At 38.8% G+C, this 22,803-nt stretch overlaps 1 protein-coding gene across 5 annotated transcripts in view; it reads right to left on the reverse strand.

The window, feature by feature from the left end:
- The window catches only part of LOC122825524, an 81,366-nt gene that overhangs the window by 30,254 nt on the left and 28,309 nt on the right, over nt 1-22,803 (reverse strand). For 2 of the 5 annotated variants that reach the window (XR_006369656.1, XR_006369654.1), the window contains one exon: nt 3,071-4,386. Coding sequence is in view for 1 of the 5 variants with exons in the window: in XM_044106958.1 (XP_043962893.1) it covers nt 168-394 (227 nt within the window). In the remaining 4 variants the exon portion in view is untranslated. Of the gene's footprint in view, nt 1-167; nt 395-3,070; nt 4,387-6,178; nt 6,366-22,803 lie in introns of those variants that run through there. The other 3 variants (XR_006369657.1, XR_006369655.1, XM_044106958.1) reach the window with 2 other exon arrangements.

Below are 22,803 nucleotides of genomic sequence, written 5' to 3' on the forward strand. Positions count from 1 at the left end.
ATACTGAATGACTGAAAAGTAACCTGCAAGTCAATTGTGTCTTATTTCAGGAGAACTAACACGTTTGCTCTAGAAACTTTTAATCCTAAATTCCTCTCATCAACCTCCTCGATACGGACGTGTTCAGTTAAAACTGCTTGAACTTTCACCCCAAACATCTCCCTCACCTTTCCTGATCTCCCTTTTCCAGGTCTCCTTTGCAAATCCCTGTGATCAAAATTCCCACCTCCGCCGTGATCCGGATCACGTGTTCCTGTCCGCCTCCCCGACCCCCGGCTCCCAGATCGGACCGGTCATATGGAGGGGTAATGTGGGTATTGTTCTGGGCTGGGCCGGCCTCTCCGCAGGAACGCTGGATTCTGTTTGAAGTCGTGATCCGGCACAGCCGACTCACCTGCAAGATCAATACGCTGGGTTCAAAGCGGCCGGCTTCACAGAGAACACACTCTTATTAATTTATAGAAACTTCTAGAAACTTTGTCTGAAGGGAAAAACCTCCAACTCTGTGTGGTGGATAGACAGGGGGAATTATTAATACACCTGGAGAGCGAAAGAGGGAGAGACCGTCCAGCCGTCTTCTAACACCTTATATGAATATTTAAATGAGTGACTGTTTGATGTGGATTGATCGTACAAAAAGAGTGTGTGAGTGTGTTCCTGTCGGTAGCCAGATGGATAAGGAACACGCTTTAAAGACTTATTAGATCAAGAACACGTGCAAGGGTGTGTGTGTGTGTGTGTGTGTGTGTGTGTGTGTTTAACTCATTAAGGCAGTCTATTTGAGTTTTCCTTTGTTGTCAGATTTGATGATTTGGGGGAAATTTCCAGCCTTGGATTCAAAGCATTCCCGTTCGACGCTGCGAGCCCGCGGCGTCGGGAATGAAACACTCTGCATTTATATTTAATGATATCGTTTTATCAACAGGAACAATCTCAGGATGTTGGCTCAGATTTGATTCCATGTTCCACAGTGTTTTTACCTGGGGGACACGCGCACACGGTTTCTCATCGCAGTGTCATTATCATAACTCCTCCGTTTTCCCCGCGCCTGTGCATACGCCGTTAATAACCAACAAGTTCCTGACGGTGCATTTCAATAAAACTCACGGAAACATTGAATCCACCGAGCTGAAAAAGCATTAAAGTGCGAACAGACACCGAATCTTCCACAAAAAGCGCATAATTACCTCGAAAAACTTACAAAGCAGACTAATTGATATCTAAAAATAGCAATAAAATACTAAATAAAGCTTCATAAAAGCACAGAAAACTATTATTATTTTTAATATAAAATCATGTAATATCTGCCAAAAACATCCGATTCCATCATTTATATTAAATTTGCAATCTCAAGTGGCAAGGGCAGGAAACATGAAAGCTTCCTTTTATCTCTGTCCACGTTGCACATTAGGGACGGACAGCAGACATGTTTAGTGATCTGATTTGAGTCTTCAGCGTTCATCCTAACTGCTCTTTGAAATGAGGTGAATCGTGGGATATATGTAGGGAAAGGATTTCTGATTCAAGTTTGGTCCAGTTTTAGCGATTTAAGTAATATTTAGCTCAAATTAAAGAGGGAGAAAGAGTCACTTGAGGGCCTCGTGTTTCATTCTGACAGATTTTGTGTTGCTTGTTGCTGCAGAGTTAAAAATAAACAACCGAAAGCGTTTGCATTCATATTGTTCTTTGCAGATCTAATTAAAAATCAATTTGATATACAGTTGAGGTCAGAAGTTTACATTCATTCATCATGGAGTATTTTTTATGATGAATCTGAATCATTGGGTGTAGCGATTACGACTCTGAATCAATATTGTTTAGGAATAAAAAAGTAATTGTACATTTTATTGATTATTTAAATTACACATATCAGCTCAAATATATCTACACGCCCACTGATTGGTCAAATGATTGGTTTTCCCAACTTTCTACCATCATCCTAACTGGACATTTGACTGTTCCTCTAATCAGAGTTTGTTTAAACTGTATTTTATTTGGCAAAGACATAATGGAAAAAATAATCCCATCAAATTTGACTGAAATATGAGCCAACTGTGTTCAGGAGAAATGTTTACTAGATGTTTTCGATGTCAGAGTGTTAGAGTTTGGCTTTTGTTTCTGTTTTGATCTTTAACTTATTCTTTCTTCCATGTCTTTAATTCTTGGTTTATTATTTATTGTGTATTTACAGGCTGCATTGATTTATATTTATGTTTTTTAATTAACAAGAGCTTCAATGTGAAACTGAACATAAAGGGAGAAAATTTAATGAAAAAAGAAGAGTGTCGAGGGTTGAACTTTGAGGAACTCCACAGGAAAGTGGTGCTGAAATGGACTTAAGGCTTCCTGTTCTAACACAGGAAACCTTTAAAAGCAAGTAGGACTAGTTCTAGTCCAACTTGAACTAGAAACCAGGTTTTCAAATTGAAAAGATCTACAATTATAGAACCGTACATCTTTGAAAAGCAGAAGTGGAGCCTCCTGCACAACCAACAAGAATGTAGCACACAGGTGTCAAAGTCCAGTCCTCAAGGGCCGGTGTCCTACTGTTTTTAGATGTGCTACAGGTGCAAAACTTTGGAATGAAATGGCTTAATTACCTGCTCCTTGTATAGAGCAGTTCTCCACAGCCTTGCTAATGACCTAATTATTCTATTCAGGTGTGGTCCAAAAGTGGCACATCTAAAAGTTGCAGGACACTGGCCCTCCAGGACTGGAGTGTGACACTCCTGATGTAGCAGGTGGTTTCTGGATGATAAATCAACCACAAAAAAAGACACTTGTCTTTTCCAGCAGCCATTGTATAACGCAGTAAAGCCAGCTGACCAAACATGCTGCAGCTCTACTTGGGTTGCTAGGTAATGGACTAGGTTTCACTGGGGTTGCTAGGTAACAGTGCAGTACCAGATCCTGTTAACTTTTTGTCAAAAATACAGCTTGGTGGGGTTTTTTGGGTTTTTTTGGAGGGGGGGAGTAGAAGCGGCAGAAAAGTAAGTGGAAATACAAAAACATACAAACTGTGGATTTTGTGTAATAGGTTGTCTTTTAAGACAGATATAATCGACCCAACTAAAAATTTTATTCACTTTTTTGTGCAAAGTATGTTCAGAACTGTTTGGCTAACCTTTACACTGATATTCACAAAAATACCAACAAAAAAAAATGGTTGAAATCAAATTACAACAGGTGTGCTCGAGAATCCGTAAGCACTTTCTGGACTTGCATTTTCATTTCATGTGAGCAGAGAAAAAACATAGATGCAGTTTTAATTCCTAGAGATTTCACTCCAACTTTCATAGAAGTTTAAGCTGATTTATGAGCAATTCTGAATCAGACATAATCTAATCACAACCCTCATCCAAATAGAAACAACAGCACAAAAAGATCCTGCATCAATCAGAAAACTCTTCATTCGCCTTCCTGCAGCTCCGACTGTGTGATCTGCTGGTTGAGGTTTTCTACCAGTGAGTCCATCTTTGTGTGAATATAAAGGCTCCTCCATCTTCGAAACCCTACTGAACTTGCACAAACTCAGAGTAACAAGGTTCAAGAGTGCGTGGTTCACTTTGAGAGGCTGAGAGTGTGTGACTGAGATGCTTAAGAGGTAGATATCACATGTAGGTGTGTGTGTGTGTTTGTCAGTGGACTGAGAGTCCAGCGCGCAGGCCGGTGCAGTGAACTCTCGGGAAGGCAGAGAGAATCCTAAGTCGGTCTGTGGAGAGTGAGGGCTCTCCCTTTCAACTAGTGCTTCCCTGGACACACACACACACACACACACGCACACACACACACCAGCGTGTGGGCATAAAAACATACACACCTGGTGAGACAGAGGTGTGTTTGCAAAGCAGAAAACATACAAACACGTGAATACATGCATAGAAATGCACACAGGAGACGGAGACGTGGAGAAACTTTTCAACACACGAAAAAACAAAATACAAGTGGGATATCGCTACTCATGATTACGCTCCTTATCCCCCCCCCCCCCTCACACACACACACACTTTTTTCTTTTTGTGTCTCAGTAGTTCCTCAGTGTTTCATCTGACAGCTTATTCCCAGTGAGGCTCCACTTTGTATTCACCCCAGATCCCCTCAGCACAGACACCCTGTGAACACACACTCCCAGGGTGAGAGAGAGGAAAGGTGACCTCGGTCCACACACACACACACACACACAAACACACCAGAATGTAATCATATTTTACACCAACAAAAACAAACCTTCTGAACTCATAGAGTTTTCTCTAAAACCATCTCAGCAGGAGACAAAAATGCACTAAAATAAGTTTAAACAAGTTGAATATTTTAAAAATTTCATGTCTTCTGTGATGTCACGGCGTCTGCAGCATGTAGAGCGGCATCTGAGGGCGATGCTTTGTGCTGCGAGGTGAAAAGTCAAAAAGGATGCACGTCAGCAAAATGAAAAAAATCTGCGATATATCAACATTTAGTTTAACAGTTTTTCCTGTGTTGTGTATAAATCTACTGTAGGGTTCATGAATCAAACTTTTAAAAATGTGTTGAGAAAGAAAACTAAAACAAATCGGGAACTAATAATTGTTAACTTTTCACTTAAAGCCTCCCTGAAGGAGCATGGAGGAAATGATCTGTAGTTAAAATGTTACATGTTCTGGTCTTTTCATCCTTTCCGTTTTATACTTGTTGCATTTCAGGTGATTTCGAACCAGACTTTTGCAGCAGGGAGTTTTGTACCAACAGTGAATCAAACTGTTGATGAGTTAAGGAAATTTTCAATAGTTGACCCTCAATCTGCTGTGATAAAATTTGGCTTTACGTTTCCAATTAAAAGTCCTAACCTGCAGGAGTTGTTTTGTTACATGCCAGAGGTGAAAATCTCTCATATTTTATAAGACAGTAGTGACAGAAACATGGATCAGAATCACAATAAAACAGAAATAGAATACAATACAAACTTTTAAGACACATACTTTGAAAAAACTTGTAAGATTTGAACATTCTTATGAATATTTGCAAAAAAACAAAAACAAAACCTTTTTTTGAGGTATGGGTGCAAAATGGAGCCCAGGGGGAAAAGACCTGGAGTCAGTTTAAACTAAACAGCACAATAAAAGTGTTATGCTAATGTCAAATAGCACATAATCTTCATCCAAAGTCACTCAGCAGTTTGCTGATTTCCATATGTAGATTATTATTTTTCCCATCACAGGTTAACAGAAACACACAGACATGCTGTAAAAATGTCCAATTCCAAGTTTTATCACTCCATACTTTCATTCTTCAGTTTATTTGCTGCAATATTATTCATCTCTCTTGTTTGTAGCAGAGTTTGAACTGATCCAGTTCAACTGAAGCTTTTGTTCTTCAACCATAACTAATATATTTACTTATTAACCTGAAACATAAACGCTCACCAGGTCTTAAAGGAAACCTTTTATGCAAAATTCACATTTCGCATGTTTCTATACTTCCATTTGGGTCTCAACTGCTTTTAAAAGCAGCCCAGGCAGTTAAGAAGAAAAATAGAACAGCTGTTTTTTGGCACTAAGTTAAGGTTTTTTGGTGTCTGGAAAATGAGCCGTTTCAAAAACCTTTCAAATGCAAGATCACAAATCAGCAGGCAGTGACTGTCACCTAGCAACTTCAGCGAAGCCTAGTGCGTTACCTAGCAACCATAGTGAAGCTTCAGCACATTTCATCTGCTGGTTTTACCACTGTACAATGGCTGCTGGAAATGCAAGTGTTTTGTTGTTAACTTACCATTCCGAAACCACTTGCTAAGGTTTTATTGGTTGTGCAGGAGGCTGTACTTCTGCTTTTCAAAGACATTCAGTTGTATAATTGCGCTTCTGTTTGCAGCCATTGTTTACAATCAATGTGCGAGTGTAAACATTGAGTTGGGGGCGTGGTCAGCATCATCTTATTTGGATTTAAAGTGACAAGAGACCATAAAAAAACCTGACATCTCATTATGTAAGAATGATTGTGTGCAGAAAATGTAATGAACATGTTTTGTATCGCTCATAAATCTATCCTAAAGAAGGTATATTAGGTCACCTTGAATAAGTATTTCCATTTTCTGTGGACATAAACTGGTGAGAAGATGTGCAACTGCAACATTTTAATTCCTTGATGCAAAAATAAAAAGCAAAAAAAACACACACACATCTTACTTTTACTGCAAATTGTTTCATCTTTAGTTGTTGTGGAAACTAAAATTCAGCTTATAAGTTCAAAGCAACAGAATTCAATTTCCTCGTTCCAAACCACCAACACCAGCCGCCGCCAACCTCCTCTCTGTGTTCAGGTTTCCCCTGCAGCGCTTTGGGAAGAAACCACCAGCTTCCCCAGGGAGTGGGTGGCACTCAAGCTGTGTGTACCTGCACACACACACACACACACACACACACACACACACACACACACAGTTGTGTGACCGAGTGTGTGAATCGGTGAGTGTATTTGAGAGAGCTGCGGCTAGCCTTAAACCATCAGCCTAGCGGCAGTACAGTAATAACCACAGGATTCTCTCGCTACCACAGGCTATGTGTGTGTGTGTGTGTGTGTGTGTGTGCCGATACTGCTCTATGTGCTTGTGAGTGTATTGATGTATTGGATATGTGCATCCTTGCCTACTGTACTCAATTTTCACATTTCCTGTTATGGCGAAAACCAATGTGCTGTTCATGTGTGTGTACAGTAGCTCATTTATAGCGGTGTAGTCCAATCACGGCTCAGATCTGTTGGTCCAGCCTTGGCAGCAATTGGTCGAGCGCTCCAAAGCCACCGGACAAGGTCGCACAAACAAACAGCTACAAAGAAAATATATATTTACGGCGCTTCCTGCATCTGCATGCAAAACAGAATCCTAGTAAAATATGCAAAGAATGAGAATTGTTTTCTCTTTCTTTCCTTAAAAAAATACTGTTTCCTGTCTTCACTCCTCTATCTTTCCTTCTCTCTTTTTATCATGATCTCTCTCTCTGTCTCTCCCTCTCTGGTTGCTGCAGGGTTGATTGGAGGTTTTGTCACGCCTGCTTTGACAGGCCGGGCAGAGCTCAGGTCCCAACGGTTTGGCAATTATCCTCTAACCCAGCAGCCTACTGCTGCACAAACGCACTCGCACACATCCACACACCCATCCATACATGGCCTGCATGTCAATACGTCAGAGATGGGGAGACAGCCTGTCTGTGTATTCCATCTCGTTCTCTTTCGCCCTCTTCACATCTCTCCCTCTCTCATTAGCCGGCTGCGTTTTAGAGGGGAGGAAGGTGTGAAACTCTCGAGACTCTTAGCATTCCTCTCTAATATACAGTCCATCTTAAGCCATCCAGGGCCTGAACCGCATTCACACACACACACACACACACCCACACACACGGTAATCCTTGGAGATCAGAAGGGCTGCTCTTTCTCCAGCTAAGTACTGTTGGACTCGTCCACAGACTCACTGACAGCCTCTCAAGCTTAGCAAATGTACAGCAGCTTGTCGAGTGCAGGAAGTAGCTCCGGTTCTGGAATTAACTCAGACACGGACTTTAGAAATATGAAGGCGTTTTCAGTATCCTAAACCCACATTGTAATAATCAATCATTCGATTAATTCACAAACATTATTTTAATATACACGAGTGAAAAGGGAGGAAGAAGAAGAAGAAAATATCTTGTGGTTTCCTCCCTCTTCCTCAATGATTACAAAATAAAAGCATATTTATTTAGATTAAATGTTTATTTTTATTTATTTTTTTGTCATTCTTAGTAAGTAAAGTTAATATCAGTTTAAAACTCCCCCATGACGGAGAATGTAGTCTGATCGTTGGTAACCATGGAGACAGTGTTTCACCGTCAGGTAGCCTAGCATGTATGGAAAAAACTGGTTAGCATCTCGTCTTCTGTATGTTTTTAATGTTGTTTCGTTTTAAGGGGAAATGCTGTTTATGACATAATGATATAACTAATGTGGTGTAAAGTCAGTAATTAGACACACATCAGGACGGACGGGTCGGATTCTATGCTAGCTGTTTCCAACTTTTGTAAATACCGCCGTCTATGAGCCCCAACCAGACCTCCAACTTAACTTTAAAATCATACGTCAATAAGTTTTTTCACTAAAAATCATGCCACACCGTCGTCCTAATACTTTCTGTTATATTCTTCTTTGTGGTTTAAGTCAAGGGTTAACATCCAGTTGTTGATCATGTGATGCGAAAAAAAAGTGTTTCTGTTGCAGTTTTGCAATAAAAAATAACAAAAAAATTTTTTTGACACGACTAAAAATCCATTTCATTCTTGCGTCAAAACTTTTTATTGAAAAACAAGTTAAGCCAAAATGTCAGATTATGCAGCTAAAGAGTTAGACAGCCTTTCTAAACAATGATTAATTTTTCCCAAACACTAGTTTTGTTTTTTAGAAGTAAAAAAAAAAATTATGTTAAAGTTACCAACTATCCATAGGTGTGGTATACCCTGGACAAAACAAGTCTAGGGTATATTTAACAAGTTTTATATATTAAAATTAAGCTTGAAAATTAAAATAATTTGAAGTAGAAGTGAACATAATATTTGTTTAGTTTTGTCACCTTTGGCTGAGTTTTGTGTTTTGGTTTCTACGGTTGGGTCAGGGTTCTGGTGACAGTCATCACTCACCTGTTTTTCGTCCACTAATCACTCCACCCAGTATAAATCCCTCCCAGTATAAACCCCCTCCCAGTTTCCTCCTGTCTCGTCAGATACATCCTCTTCTTTACCCTGTTGTTTCCTCTAGTGGTCAACCCGTGTCTCCAAGTTTGCTCTGGGATTTTGTTGCAACTCTTGGACTTAAAGTTGCAGGTTTGCGTTTGGTTCATTAAAACTCACAGCTTTACTGACCTCCTGCCTGCAGGTGAGTTCCTAAAATCTATCACAGGTCAGACCAAGTTCGCTTTTACTTGTATGGGAAGATAAGTTTAGTAGAAAGTGTCGGTAGGAAAATTATATGCGTGAAATCTTGTAATAATTTGTATGTTTCCATTCACTTTTAAGCAAACTATTAGAGTTCACTTTTTGAAAAGAATAAAGTGCTGAATGTATTTTCTACATAAATTGTTAGAGGAAGCAGAGAGCTATATATCAACCATCCTATTGTTTCTGTGTTTTAGTCCTCCCCAGGCTCCTCTCTTCTGCAGCTGTTCTCTCTTTCCTCCAGCTAATAATATTCACATGCTGTCCCAGCTGTAATCCAGCCCCTCAATCACCGCTGCTACACTTGTCAGTCATTTTGACAGGCTGTCTGATGAACTCGATGGCATAAACCCTGGCATTGCCAGACAAAGGTGCAAATGCAAATTACTCTGGAGCCTCTCACTTCCTCTTCGATTTACAGCGACATAATGAACAGGCGCAGACCGAAATACCTGCGGATGCAATTGGACGAGCCTGCAGCCAATGGGAACGCTGAAACGCGTGACGCCTAAAGCGAGCTCTACAGGAAGATGGGTTGACTTTAACTGGCTGTTTGGGGAAAAATATTTCATCAAAGTCGACTCTAATGTGAAAGAAACTAATTCCTCAGATATTAAACTACCAGAACTTTGGTTCTGCTTTCCTCAATTCAAGTCTTCTGGTTCTGGTCCAGAACCAAACGACTTTCAGCTTCTACCACAAATCTGCAACAAACTTCCAAAAAACTACAAAACAGCCAAAACACTGAGTTTTTGCTTTGGCTTTAAATCACGTTTTAATGTTTTTCCATCATCAAAAACATCCGCGGAGTCTTTTGATTCTTTCATGCATGTTTGAGAAATCCTTTCATCTCCATGGCAACCATTCAACTGTCCCAAACACCTGGGTGGACCTAGCTCCGCCTTCAAGGACACAGCTCCTTCACAGAGCTGCAGTTTCCAATCTTCCACCTCCCTGCTCCTTCAGACTAGTCAGCAGCAATTAGCAAACACCTGGTAGAACCGCGCTTCGGCTGAGTTCATTAAACGAGCTACTTCTCAGTGCAACGCTGGGAAGAACGTTGTTAAAGGGTTGATAGAGGAGCGATTTCGTGATGACTTCCTGAAGGTGGAGTTTCAGAAAGAGCAGGAGCTTCTTAAAGAGACAGAGGCTCAATTTCGAGATGTTAACAAAGTAAAACTTCTTTTAACTGTGTGTTCAAACCAAACGCATTTTGAGCGTCTATACATTGAAAGTCTATGTGAAAGCGCATCAAGGGCCGTTGCGGCGCGTTTTGACCGTCTAGCGCAGCGTGATTTGAACTATTTGGAGGGTTTGATACGTCAAGAGCGTCCAAAGCACCCGTATCCACGCAGACATTGAATGTAAACCTGACGTGAATGATGCACAAAACGCAAGAAATGTCAAGCGTCTGCATTCAAAGTGCACACGTGTCGAACTTGAAGCATCGGACGTGTTTTTGACGTGTGAATTGCGTTTGGTGTGAACAAACGATAAGTCATATTTGATATATGGAGCATTTTTATAACAATTGACGTCAACATAGTTACTTGATCTTGCTATAAAATGGCACTTTAAGCCATAATACTGCCCCTTTAAATCAAAGCTGTTTACAGCTCCATTTGATTAGTAGCAAGTGGAACCTAGATCAACATATTTCATGTGTATTTTGATGATGATGTGACAAAATGTAATGTTTATTGCCTGTTTCATAATAGGTATCTGGGAGAAGCTGCTGAATTTTACACTCTGAAACCAAAATAAAATGAACTGAGAGATGACCAAAGACTTTTGCACAGCACAGTGAACATATTACGACATAAATACCTAAAACATGAAACAAACCCATGGTCTAAGAGCAAAGCTTGATGTTTGCAGCCAGGTGAGGGTCTGTGTGAGTAGGTGTGGGTTTCCCTCATAGGAGACGCCTCACCTTTCCCTTCCTCTAATGAAGTTATTTCTGTTCCTCTCCTTCCTCTGGTTTACAGAGTGGCACCATCAGTGTTTCCTGCTCAGCGCCCTGGGCGGCATAATCGTCAAATCCATCAACACGCTCGCCGCGCATCACATCAGCGCGCCGCGCTTTGAAGGAGATGGACGTTGTAGCTTTATCAAACAGACAATGCAGTGATCTTACCTTCCGGCGTAAAACAACTACATACACCTTACAGCAACAAAAGCCTCTGCGTGTGAGCGTGTGTGTGTGTGTGTAAGTGGTTATGGAAGCAGAACAAGTAGATGGGTGTAATTTTAAACGTGTGTGCTGTGAGAGTGTGTGTGTGTGTAGGCGAACCTTGCCTCAAGCTAAAGTCATTGAACAGTTAAGGAGTTCCTGCTACACTCCAGGCTAAAGCTGAGATGCAACCGTCTGACCACGCGTGAAATTACCTCTCTTTCATGAGAAACACACACGCACACTCACATGCTGACGTGTGCTGACAAAATCCTACCTGAGCTTTTCCATGTTCACAAACATCCTGTAGAGTTCTGCAGCAGACAGGAAAACATGCCTGTACACCAAGAACAAACTATCAGCCTTAGAAGTGATAATAGTTTATCTACTTAATCCTTTTATTGACTATATAAGCCATGTGTCAAACTGAAGGCCCGCGGGCCAAATCTGGCCCACCGTAGGTTTTCATGTGGCCCTCTAAGTTACATCAATCAGTCATTCAAGATTTATTTTCTCTGCAATTTACCAAAAATCAGCAGATTCCACTCTTTCCTCCTAAGGCATAACTGTGAGTTTATTGTAAAAATTACGCAAAAATAGTAATAAATATGGAGCTTAAGTGATGCTAATACCCAGTATTTCTTACTGCTACCCTCGAGTTATTGGATGTCAAGTTATAGTCTCTATTTTCATTTTTATTGTTTTACATGTCATTTTGTTTCTGTTTGTTCACTTAATCTTAACGCCTGTATTTAATTTGTTTATATTACAATAATAAAATGTCAGAAGTAATAAACAGTCATATTTCTAAATTGGAGCGACAAAATCAGTAATTTTGATTGGAAATTTTTTTTTTTAAATCACAAAACATTCGCAAAATCCTGGAGGGACTGATCGATGAGAAAAGATGTTCCACATTAATTCATTTGAAGCAGTATTTCTTGAATGCAGAGACAGCTATTAATTAATATTTTAAGAGTTTGTTAATGTGTTAAATCTGATGTGACATTGCTCTATTGCTAAAGCAAAACTGTCCAAGTTTACCTTCAGATCTGTTGCTCTGAAGTAACACCAGTTGAGTTGCAAAGCGACGTCTGACTTTGCAACCAGCCGGAGTTTTGCAACTAGAAAGAAGAAAGAAAAACTAATTACAATCCGTTTGAGCAGCTGAGATAAAACTTTAATCTTTTAAAAGAAACAGGAAGAAAGCCCAGCAGATTTCTCCAACTGCTCCCTACTGAGTGGAAGTTCAGGTGAACCAGCAGCAAGTTAAAGATAAGTGGAAGCGTGCATATTTACATAAAAGTAAAATATATAAGAATGACAATGACATAATGTACAGTAAGAGCAAATTCACAACTTAAGATTAATAATAATGTAGAGGTGAAATTGTATGGTCTATGTGAAGCTCATAAGTTGCTGAAAACACCGGAATAGACAATTGTTGATGTCACTGCAAATTAAAAAAAGGTAAAACATTTTTACAACTGGAGATGTTTAATAGCTGAGTTTATGTAATTCAGTGTCTTTAAATCATTTAAGAGGAAAAGACAACCAATGCTCTACCTGTCTGCAAACAAAACTTGTGCAAAAATGATCAAACTATTAAACTTTTATCAAAATGTTCCCCTTTGCTTTTTTTAATTCTCTCAAGATTTACCAAAGTGGAAGAAAATTGGATTTCTGTACAAATTGCCAGAAGGGCGATATAACCAGATGGTTTCATTGAAACATTTTAACCACATTGTGCACCATTTCTTTTAAAGCAAATTTTGCAGCAAAATGTTTACTTGTTTACAAATCCAGAAAGGCATCTAGTTTTCTAAACACCTCCAGGGTTTGATTTATAAATCTGCCCTGAATAAAAACAGGTAAAAACAAATACTAAGTGCTCCAAATCTATTTATTGGTAGCAAGCAGTGGTGGGCAGATACACAAACATTGTAGTCAAATAAGTGTAGCAATACTTCAAAATAGTTTTACTGAAGTAACAGCAAAAACTAGCCAAAAAATGGCACGTAAAAAAGATTAACTAATCAAATTATCACCATTTAACATTTAGAAATTAGATAATCGGAACAAAATATCGAGTTATGTGGAAAATTTGGTGACCAAAACGAAAATAAATCAGTTAAGTAACATGATTACGTCAGGAAAAAGAAACATCTTTCCAAATCAGTTTTTTTCAGTATAAAATATAAGAAATGTTAACAAAAACTGCAGCTCTGTGTCTGGGGAATATTTGATTCAAATATGTTTGTTTTTCATTTAGTGGGCAGAAAATCCAGACATTTTACTCAAATAAGAGGAGAAATACTTTATTATAAAATTAAGTACAACAGGCAATTGGCCATGTTCGTTATCTCGTTATTTAGACGTGACTTGTTATGCCTCCTTTCACAAAATCATTCTCAGATGATGAAGTTTTAGTTCTACCTATTTTGAGCTGTTTTAAGTCTCAGCCACTTTAAATCCAAACAAGCTGCTGATGGTCACGCCCCCAACTCAACATCTGCACTCGTTTGTGAAAATGGCTCCAAACAGATGTCATATAATACAACTGTACATCTTTGAAAAGCAGAAGTGGAGCCTCCTGCACAAAGAACAAGAATGCAACAAGTGGTTTCCAGATGGAAAAGTCAACAACAAAACACTTCTCTTTTCCAGCAGCCATTGTACAACGGCAAAACCAGCCAAATGACCAAAGGTGTTGGAGCTCAGCTTGGGTTGCTAGGTAACAGGCTGGGTTTTGCTGGAGTTGCTAGGTAACAGGGCAGTGCCTGCTGATTTGTGACGTTGCATTCTGAAGGCTTTTGAAATGTCTCGTATTCCAGACACCACAAAATATTTATTTACAGGCAGAAACCAGTTCATGTTCAAAACTTGAACTGTTTTTAGAAGCAGTAGAAACCCAAATGGAAGTACAAAAATGTGAAAAATGTAAATTTTGCATAATATGTCCCCTTTAAAGCTCTTGTTTATCAGGCTGGGAAGGAAAAGCTATGTGGAAAAACTCTGTCACTGAAGTGCATCACTTCACAATCCCACCACTCTGACTTCACATCCAGATTTCTCTACAGAAATTGGCACAAAACACCTCACTGTTAATTCTGCTTTCTTCTCATTAGCGCTCTGTGTTTTTATCTTGTGACAATACTGTTGGCTCCCATTGCTGTATAAATTTTTAAATTGATCCATAAATGTTTCCCTCCATTATCACTTCTGTAAACGCTGCGCTGAAGTCAATGTTCTTCTCCTTCTGTACAGAAATCTCACTGCGGTCGGGTTTAATTAGTAGTATGAACGACCACACACAAAAAAAATCTGATTTCAGCAAAAAAAAAAAAAAAAATAAATAAATCAGAATTAAGCATCAAGATGTGTTGTATGAACGTAGCCTAAGGCACGTTAAAGTCCCGTTTTTAAACTCACTTTAGAGCTCAACGTTAAGAAAAACTCAATTTTGATCAAAAAACCTAAAAGCTACGACTTGATTCATCCAGAACAAAAACGGTAACAGTGTTGGCAAAGTAAGCTGGGAACTTCACTTGTTTTATCTCAACTCTCCTGCCTTTTGACAACCATCTTAAACGCTTCCAATTAGCTGAGCTGCAAACTGATCGTGAACGTTCAATAACACTAACTGAAAACTCGATACTGTATCTACGAATGGTTTTTATCCACAACCTGTTTATCTGTCAATCAATCAGCAGGTGTTAGGCCTCACACACACACACACACAGAGAGAGAGAGAGAGTCCTGGGTGCTGGTTCAGTAGAGTAATACAGTCAAGTCTTCCACTGTGCAGTGTGTCACAGCACATTATCCCAATTTCAGATCACAGTGAGTGTGATTTAGACACACACACATACTGTACGTGCCGCGCACACACACACACGCACACGCACACACGCACACAATGAGCCATCACAGCAGTCGTCAGTTAGATTTGGTTCTTTTGAAGCGGAGCAGAAGTGCAGTAATGTCACAGCCTTGGGCGACAGACTGCAAGCACCCTGACACCCATTTTACTCCCTCCTCCCTGCTCCTCTCCACCAGCTCACCCCCTCCACCCGCCAACCTGCCCGCCTACTACCAACACCATCTTCCTCTTCCTCTCCGAAACACACACACTTAATGCAGACTGTCATGGCATATCTTACTCTAAACTCCTGCACTGTCTGTGTGTTTTTTAATGTCTCCTTCACAGAAATGTGAAACCAATTACCTCTCAAGGCTTGATTTAAAAAATAACCTGTAATTGTTCTGCAAAGTTCATATTTTGCACATTTTTGTGCTTCTATATGGGTCTACACTGCTTGTAAAAACAGTTGAAGCGCAGCAGGTTTTTGGCAATAAGCTAGTGTTTTTTGGTGTCTGGAAAATGAGCCTTCCGAATATAATAGCAGAAATCAGCAGCCGTGTGTCATTTTCGCCCTGAGTTTTCAGATAACAACACTCCAATAACCAAATTTCTTTTTGCTTCTTTACTGAAGAATGGCCTCTGACTCCTGCCTTCACTTTGGCCATCGTAAAACTGAAAAACACAAAGGATACTGTTAGCTAACTATGCAAATTGGCCACGGTTAGCAAGCTAAAATTAAAAAAGCATTTACATGAATGACATAAATGTACAAATTATTCACACCACTTCTACACAAAACAAAGAGACAATTAGTATTTCCGTCATTAGCCAATATCTTCAAACAAATCTCATCCAAAACACAAAGTACAACGTTCTTTTCTTCCAATTTGTTTGTAAACTGCAAACGATTCAATCCTCAATAGAGTAAAGGGGACATGTTATGCAAAAGTCACATTTTGAATGTTTCTGTACTTTTGTTTGAGTCTTAACTGCTTCTAAAATCAACCCAAGTGATTAAAAAAGGGACACAAAATTTCGGCAATAAGTTGGCGTCACAAATCAGAAGGCACAGTTTGTTACCTAGCAACCCAAGCTGAGCTCCGGCATGTTTCGTCAGCTGGTTTTACCGCTGTACAATGGCTGCTGGAAAAGACAAGATTGTTGTTGATTTATCATCCAGAAACCACTTACTGTATTCTTGTTGGTTTTGCAGGAGGCTCCACTTCTGCTTTTCTAAGATGTACGATTGTATAGTTGCACAGTTACCAGCCATTTTCACATGCGATTGTAAATGTATAGTTGGGAGCAGTAGCAGCTAATTTGGATTTAAATTGACAGGAGGCCCTATATCAAATCAAAATTGGAAGAAATCAGAGCTGAGCAGATTAAAATCTCACAATCTAAGAATGATTTAAAATGTTTTGTATAGCTCATGAACCTATGCTAACTTTTTCAAGGAAAGCTTATAGGTCACCTTTAATAATAGTAAAAAGCAAGTTTTGGTGATTTGTTTGTATTTTTCATTTATTCCCTAAACATTTTCTGAATATTGTTTGTCCAGATTCATGAGAGAAGGTGTTTTTTTGTTTTTTTTTTCCGTCTGAGTAAGTCTGTGCTTTTATTATTACAGGAGTGTGAGCTTGTTTGGACGTGTCCACAGTAAAGCCTGCGTTTTAATTTGTTTGTAATGAGGAACAGTTCTTCGCTGCGAGAGCATTCAGTGTGGCGATGTGTGTGTGGGTTCAGACCATGGCCTTAGGTCATATCTACGCCGGGCGGCTGCTAGAGCTCAGGGCTGGAGCATGATCCCCTACGTCTTTAATTAGACACATTAACATTCACACACACACACACACGCGCACGCCACAGATAGACACACACTTCCCTTCCTGTGCTGCTTCATTTTCTCTCCTCTCTCTCTCTCTGTCTGCCTCCCACAATAGGCCTGTTGCATGACCCGAGGCTATGCCGACCACACCACATTAAAACCTGAACTAATCAACCTCATACTCTCATGGACATTTACTCTCTCTCTCTCTCACACACACACACACATTATGTCTTTCTATCTTCACAAGGACTTTGCACTGATTTCATTCATTTCTATATTATTTTTAAACCTAACCATGCCTCACTCAAAAACAGAAAGTGGGTCCTCACAGTGGGGTATTTGTTGGAGAAATAGGCCTCACAAGGTGAGAAATGCTAAAACACACACACACCTTTCACATACAGAGACACTCTGTGGTTGTTAATACTGCAGACAGAACATGGTTAAAGTCTGATTTAATGTGGCGACGGTGGAGACGAGCAAATTAAACCTTGAAAATGACCAAGGAGAAAGTAAGCCTGACCCCGTTTATAAATTAGAAATGATGCAGTAACGGTTTACATAATGTATTTGTTGAAGGGGAAGCATTATGAAAAATTCACTTTTTGCACATTTTTCTACTTCAGCCAAAGCCCTTAAAGGAAAAAAAAAACAACATTTTTTTGGTTGTAAGTTTTGTTTTATTTTTTTCAACAACCTGCAGAATCTTCAGTCAAAATCGACAGGCACTGTGCCGTTGCTTAGCAACTCCTTTAATTTTTTATTTACACACAAAGCTTTAAAAGGGAATTATTATGGAGTGCTTAAAAAAAAAACACAGCCAATGTTTGGCAATAAATGAAAGTTTTTTTGGTGTCTGGAAAATGAGCCATTTCAAAAACCTCCTGAATGTAACATCACAAATCAGCAGGCACGGCCCATTTACCTAGCAGCCCCAGCTGAGCTCCAGCACATTTGGTCAGCTGGTTTTAACCCTTGTATGTGTTGTACAATGGCTTCTGGAAAAGAGAAGCGTTTTGTTGTTGAGTTACAAATCAGAAACCACCTGCTGCATTCTTGTTGTTTGTGGAGGAGGCTCCACTTTTGCTTTTCAAAGATGTATGGTTGTATAATTGCACATCTTTTTGCAGCCATTTTCATCTGCAAATGTAAACATTGAGTTAGGGGGAGTGGCCAGCAGCAGTTAAAGTGACAGAGACCCTAAAATAGCTCGTTCTTAAAGGAGCTGAAACTGAGTTTCTTATTAGATTGCAGGATGTATGTGAGTAACCCAATTAAGTATCAGCTAAATACTGAGACTGATCTATAAACCCCAGCAACCAGCGATCGGCTAAACCAGAATAAATCAATTCTCGACTACATCCCTGAAGAAATGGGAGAAATAGAAACATTATCTCAATGCCACTCAAACTTCCTTCAAATATTTCTAAACTTCACCTTGATCAAAGTGAATTACTGTTTTGGAAGGAGGTACGGCTAAATTTTTGTATCAACTCAAAAACATTTAGTCAAATCCTGTTGGGGAAACTTTTCCCCAGAATGCTATTTGTCCAAGGTTAATCACTTTCGGGGCCTTGAAGTCTTTTCATGGGCAGAAGTGAAGTTGAAAATACATTCTTTAAAGTTGGGAATAATTTTCACATCTCTGCAGTTCACATCCTGCATGTTAAACAGTCTCCTGACACAGTTAGTTAATGTGGATTTTTATTTACTCTTTTTATGGAATAGTTATATTTTTTCCTTTGAGATCAAAACACAAACAATCAAAAATACAGGAACAAATGCTGATAGTTTTGCAATTTCAACAAACCAGATTTTTGGAAATGTGAATTTCAGAAAAAGCAATTGAAATCCACACTGTTATAAGTTTTTGTCAGTTCTTGACATCAAGCTTGAATTTTTAGGGAATACCTTGAGAAAGATACTACTTATGTCTAAAAGTATGGAAGTAAATATGTGTCAAATGTAGGTCAATATGTAACCTAAAAATATTTCATTATTATTTTTACATGGTTGAAATTTCAAAGTTGAATATTTTTTTAGTCTTAAAAGTTAAACTAAGAAACTTTGAAATAGTAAATTTATAATTACAAACTTCAATATAATTTTTTATGTAATAAAAAAAGCTGCATTAGACAGTGAATAGCTGAAGTGTAAGAAAGAATTTTTTTTTTTCTTAATTTGGAAAGAAGTCTGAAAAGTGTGGTGTGCATTTGGATTCTGCCCTTGTGAATGACCTTGAGGTGCTAAATAAACGCCTGGTGAAGTTTATGTAAATGTGGGGTGTTTGATGGCATTTAAAAAGCACCACAATCAATATTAGAGAGCATAAACTGCGCACTGAAAAAACACAAAATCTTACCAAGTATTTCTAGCCAAGCTCCCAGTGCAAATATCTAGTTTGTCTTGTAAGAAGTAAGACAAAACAAGCAACTTTTCTGCAAGAAGTAAGAGCTTGTTATAGGTCAGTAGTTCCTTAACATTGATGGATAAGTTCTGCTTACATTGGCAGATTATTCTACTTCTGAAAAAATGTTTTGTTATAAGTACTTCAGAATTATTTACTTAAAACTAGTTCTTATTTCCCACAGAAAAGTTACTTGTCAGTTAATTTTGTCTTATTTCAAGGCTACTAAGATATTTGCGGTAGAAACTAGACCAAAACTACTTGGTAATATTTTGTGTTTTTGCAGTGAAAGGTACCATCTTGTATATTTTTGCCTCCAAACAGATTCACTTTGAGCTTTAACAATGCATACAATGCCTCACTCCTGGCAATTGAGCTTAAAAAGAGCTCTGCGCTTCTTGCTCTGAGCACCTCTCACCTGGAAAACTAATGATTATTGACTTCCCTCCAGCGAACGTTGGGGACGTTTGCCTCGGGCCTTTGACCATTACACACACACACACACACACACACACGCACGCACACACACACACACACACACAGAGAACTACAGTTGACACCAGACACATGCAGCCTCAGAGGCAGAAGTCATCACCCATTTAGCATCATCCTAACAGGAAACCATGCACACATATATTAATCGTTTTGGGGCGGGAGGTCAGAGCGTAGGTACGGGGAGCGGGCTGATGGGGGTGAGGGGTTGTTGGGGTTTTTTCCTCCAGTAGCAGCAGCTTTGCCTGGGGGGCTTCAGACCTGCCACTCCCTGCCAGAGGAGAGAGGCTGTCACTACGCGTCTGTGTCATCCTGCGTGTGTTTATGGGTGTGCATCCATTTTTTTCCTCCATTTTTGTGTGTGTGTGTCATACCCGCTCTGTGTCAGCTGCTAAAAGCTGCCAGGCCGCATCGTGTCTCTGTGCTTCCCTGTTTCGCTCTGATTGGCCGTCTCTCTGGTTTGTAGGGGGAAGTGGAGGAGGAAAAGAAAATCTTACACATTCTGTATTCAGATTTAGGCCTCTTATCAATCAATCAATCAATCAATCAATCAAATTCATTTGTGTAGCCCATTTGAGCAACATGGCATTATAAAAACCTGCTTAAAAACGTGTTTCATTTGTTATGGTTCCAAAGTAGTTTTAGTTAGACGTAAAGGAACTCAGTTTTTCGGCTGTTGTACAGTTTTCTGGAAGTTTTCTCCAGACTTGTGGTGCGTAGAAGCTGAATGCTGCTCCTCTGTGTTTGGTTCTGGTTCTTATGTGCATGTCACTCAAAACTGCGTCAAAAACAACAAACTCTTACCAAGTGTGATTGTCTAGTTTCTAGTTCATCTTTTCCTTCCACTCAACTTTCCATGAGTACATTTGCCTCCAAACAGACAGCTTTTTTAATAATGAATTTTAGCAGCTTATCCTCCTTGTGGAGGGCCTTACATTTGTCTTTTCTTAAGCCATACACTGCAAAAATACAAAATCTTTCCAAGTATTTTTGTCTAGTTTGTAGTGCAAATATCTTAGTTCACTTGTAACTAACTAACAAGTAAAAAATGTGAGCTTTTTTTAAATGAAAAATCCCTAAATATTAATAAAAAAAGTTCTGGTATTTTTAGTATTTTTCCCATGTTATAAGTGAAATTGTCTCCTAGTGGAACTAATACTTTTACATCAATATTAGGAATTATTTACTTAAACTCCTATATCTTGCTCAAACAGCTGAAACACCAACTTCCTTTAAATCTCAACTAAAATTTCTGAGTTAAAACCAAAGCAGTTTTCTTTTCAGCAGGTAGACTTTCATTTTCAAATGTTTTACAGTGTACTTTTTATTTACTAAACTGTGAAGTGTTAGCAGATGCCATACTCGATTACTATATTTCTTCACACAGCAAAAACACACTTCCTGGATCCTTCTGTGGTCCTTAAGGGCAAAAGCAAACCATAAAGTGAGATTCTTTGGACTGGTGTGTGTTTATCTGTAAACATGAGAGAGTCGCTTCTCTCTTAGGACAGCTTGAATTAAAAATATCACCACACTGACAGACACTGGGCTGTTTTTATCGTCAGTAAAAGTCTCAGATGACTGATGTGAGGTTGCGGCTGTGTGTCTGCTGCCATCTGTCTGGGATGTCTGGCTGGATTCGGCGCGTCAAAGCAGCGCGAGGAGGTTTCCCACAACTGACAGATGTGTTAACGCCAAATCGGCCCTTCGAAACCCAGCCGTATCACCTCTGACACGCCGCTGTCAGCTTCCCCCTGACGAGCTCTGCAAGTGAAATGTGTCAAAGAAAGCATCCGTCTCTCAGGCTGCTTTAAATGTTTTCTGTTGTTAAAGTCGTTTTTTGGTGAGATTTCAGTCAGAAGAAGGTTATTGGATTTGTTGCTATCAAAAGCACAAAATTATTTGAGTGATTTGCTGACATGATTTTATTATTATTTATTCATGATCAATTTGATGTTTTCAGATTTGATTTGAATAAATAACAGTGGTGCAAATCAAGCTGGGCTGTTTATCATGGAAAAAAAAAAAAAAAGCTCAATCCGATGCATAAAACATGTCAGAGGATGGTAATATGCCCAACATATACCAGCACCGTTGCTTTATTGATAAAAGATGATAAGATTATTGAGGATTTGATGAGACGTGTTGCACATTTCAGAAAGCACAGACGCCTGCGTGGTATTTGAAAGAATACTGATGATGTTTACCTCAGAAATTCAACATATATCATCTATTATTCTACTTCACCTGTGGAGCATTTGCAGCTTTGCAGCAGAGAAACACCAAGTACTGCATGACGGTAAAGTGGAAGAAAAATAATGCACGGTTTTAAAAATGAAATAGAAATGTAAAAACTTTGACACATTTCTGTATTTACCCTTGTTTCATTCTAAAAAAATCTAAATATTATCAAATCAACTCTTCAGAAGTCACTGGATCAATAGAAAGAGTCAATCTGTATGTAATTTAGTCTAAAAGTTTCTGACAAAAGACATGGAAAGATCTGAAAAGTGAGGCATGCATGTGTGTTCAGTTCCCTTACGTTGCAGAAAAACTGATCTGCAAAATAATGTACAGTTATTTTGATAACATTTTAATTACACAAAAGTAAAGATACCAAAGAAGTAAAAATTTTACTCTAAGTAAAAGTTACTTTTTTATGAGCAGAGTAAAGTTCCTCTTGTGAATTTTACAAACAACATAAAAATATATTGGTCTCCAAGAAGTCATGAATGAAAGGATTAATGCTGATCATTGCTTTTTTATTATTATTTTTATTGATCAACATATGAGTTTAAATGTAATAGAGGGAAATTCTTTACTCAAAGCATAAATATGGCTTTTGTAAACTAACTAAATATGTACAAAGAGTAAATATGTTACTTAATTAAAGCAACACCAGTAAATGTATTTACTTCCCACCCCCAATAATTACACCTGCCAGACTTTTGAGCTGCGTCTCCACACTACAAAAACACTAAATATTACCAAGTATGTCTTATCTAGTTTCCAGTGCAAATATCTTACAGCTTAAGAAACTAACTTAAAAGAAACTTTTCAGCAAGTTAAAACTCGTTTTAAGTAAATAAATTCTTAACATTGATGAAA

This window comes from Gambusia affinis, linkage group LG22, assembly GCF_019740435.1.
Source record: "Gambusia affinis linkage group LG22, SWU_Gaff_1.0, whole genome shotgun sequence".
In the NCBI taxonomy this organism is placed as follows: domain Eukaryota; kingdom Metazoa; phylum Chordata; class Actinopteri; order Cyprinodontiformes; family Poeciliidae; genus Gambusia; species Gambusia affinis.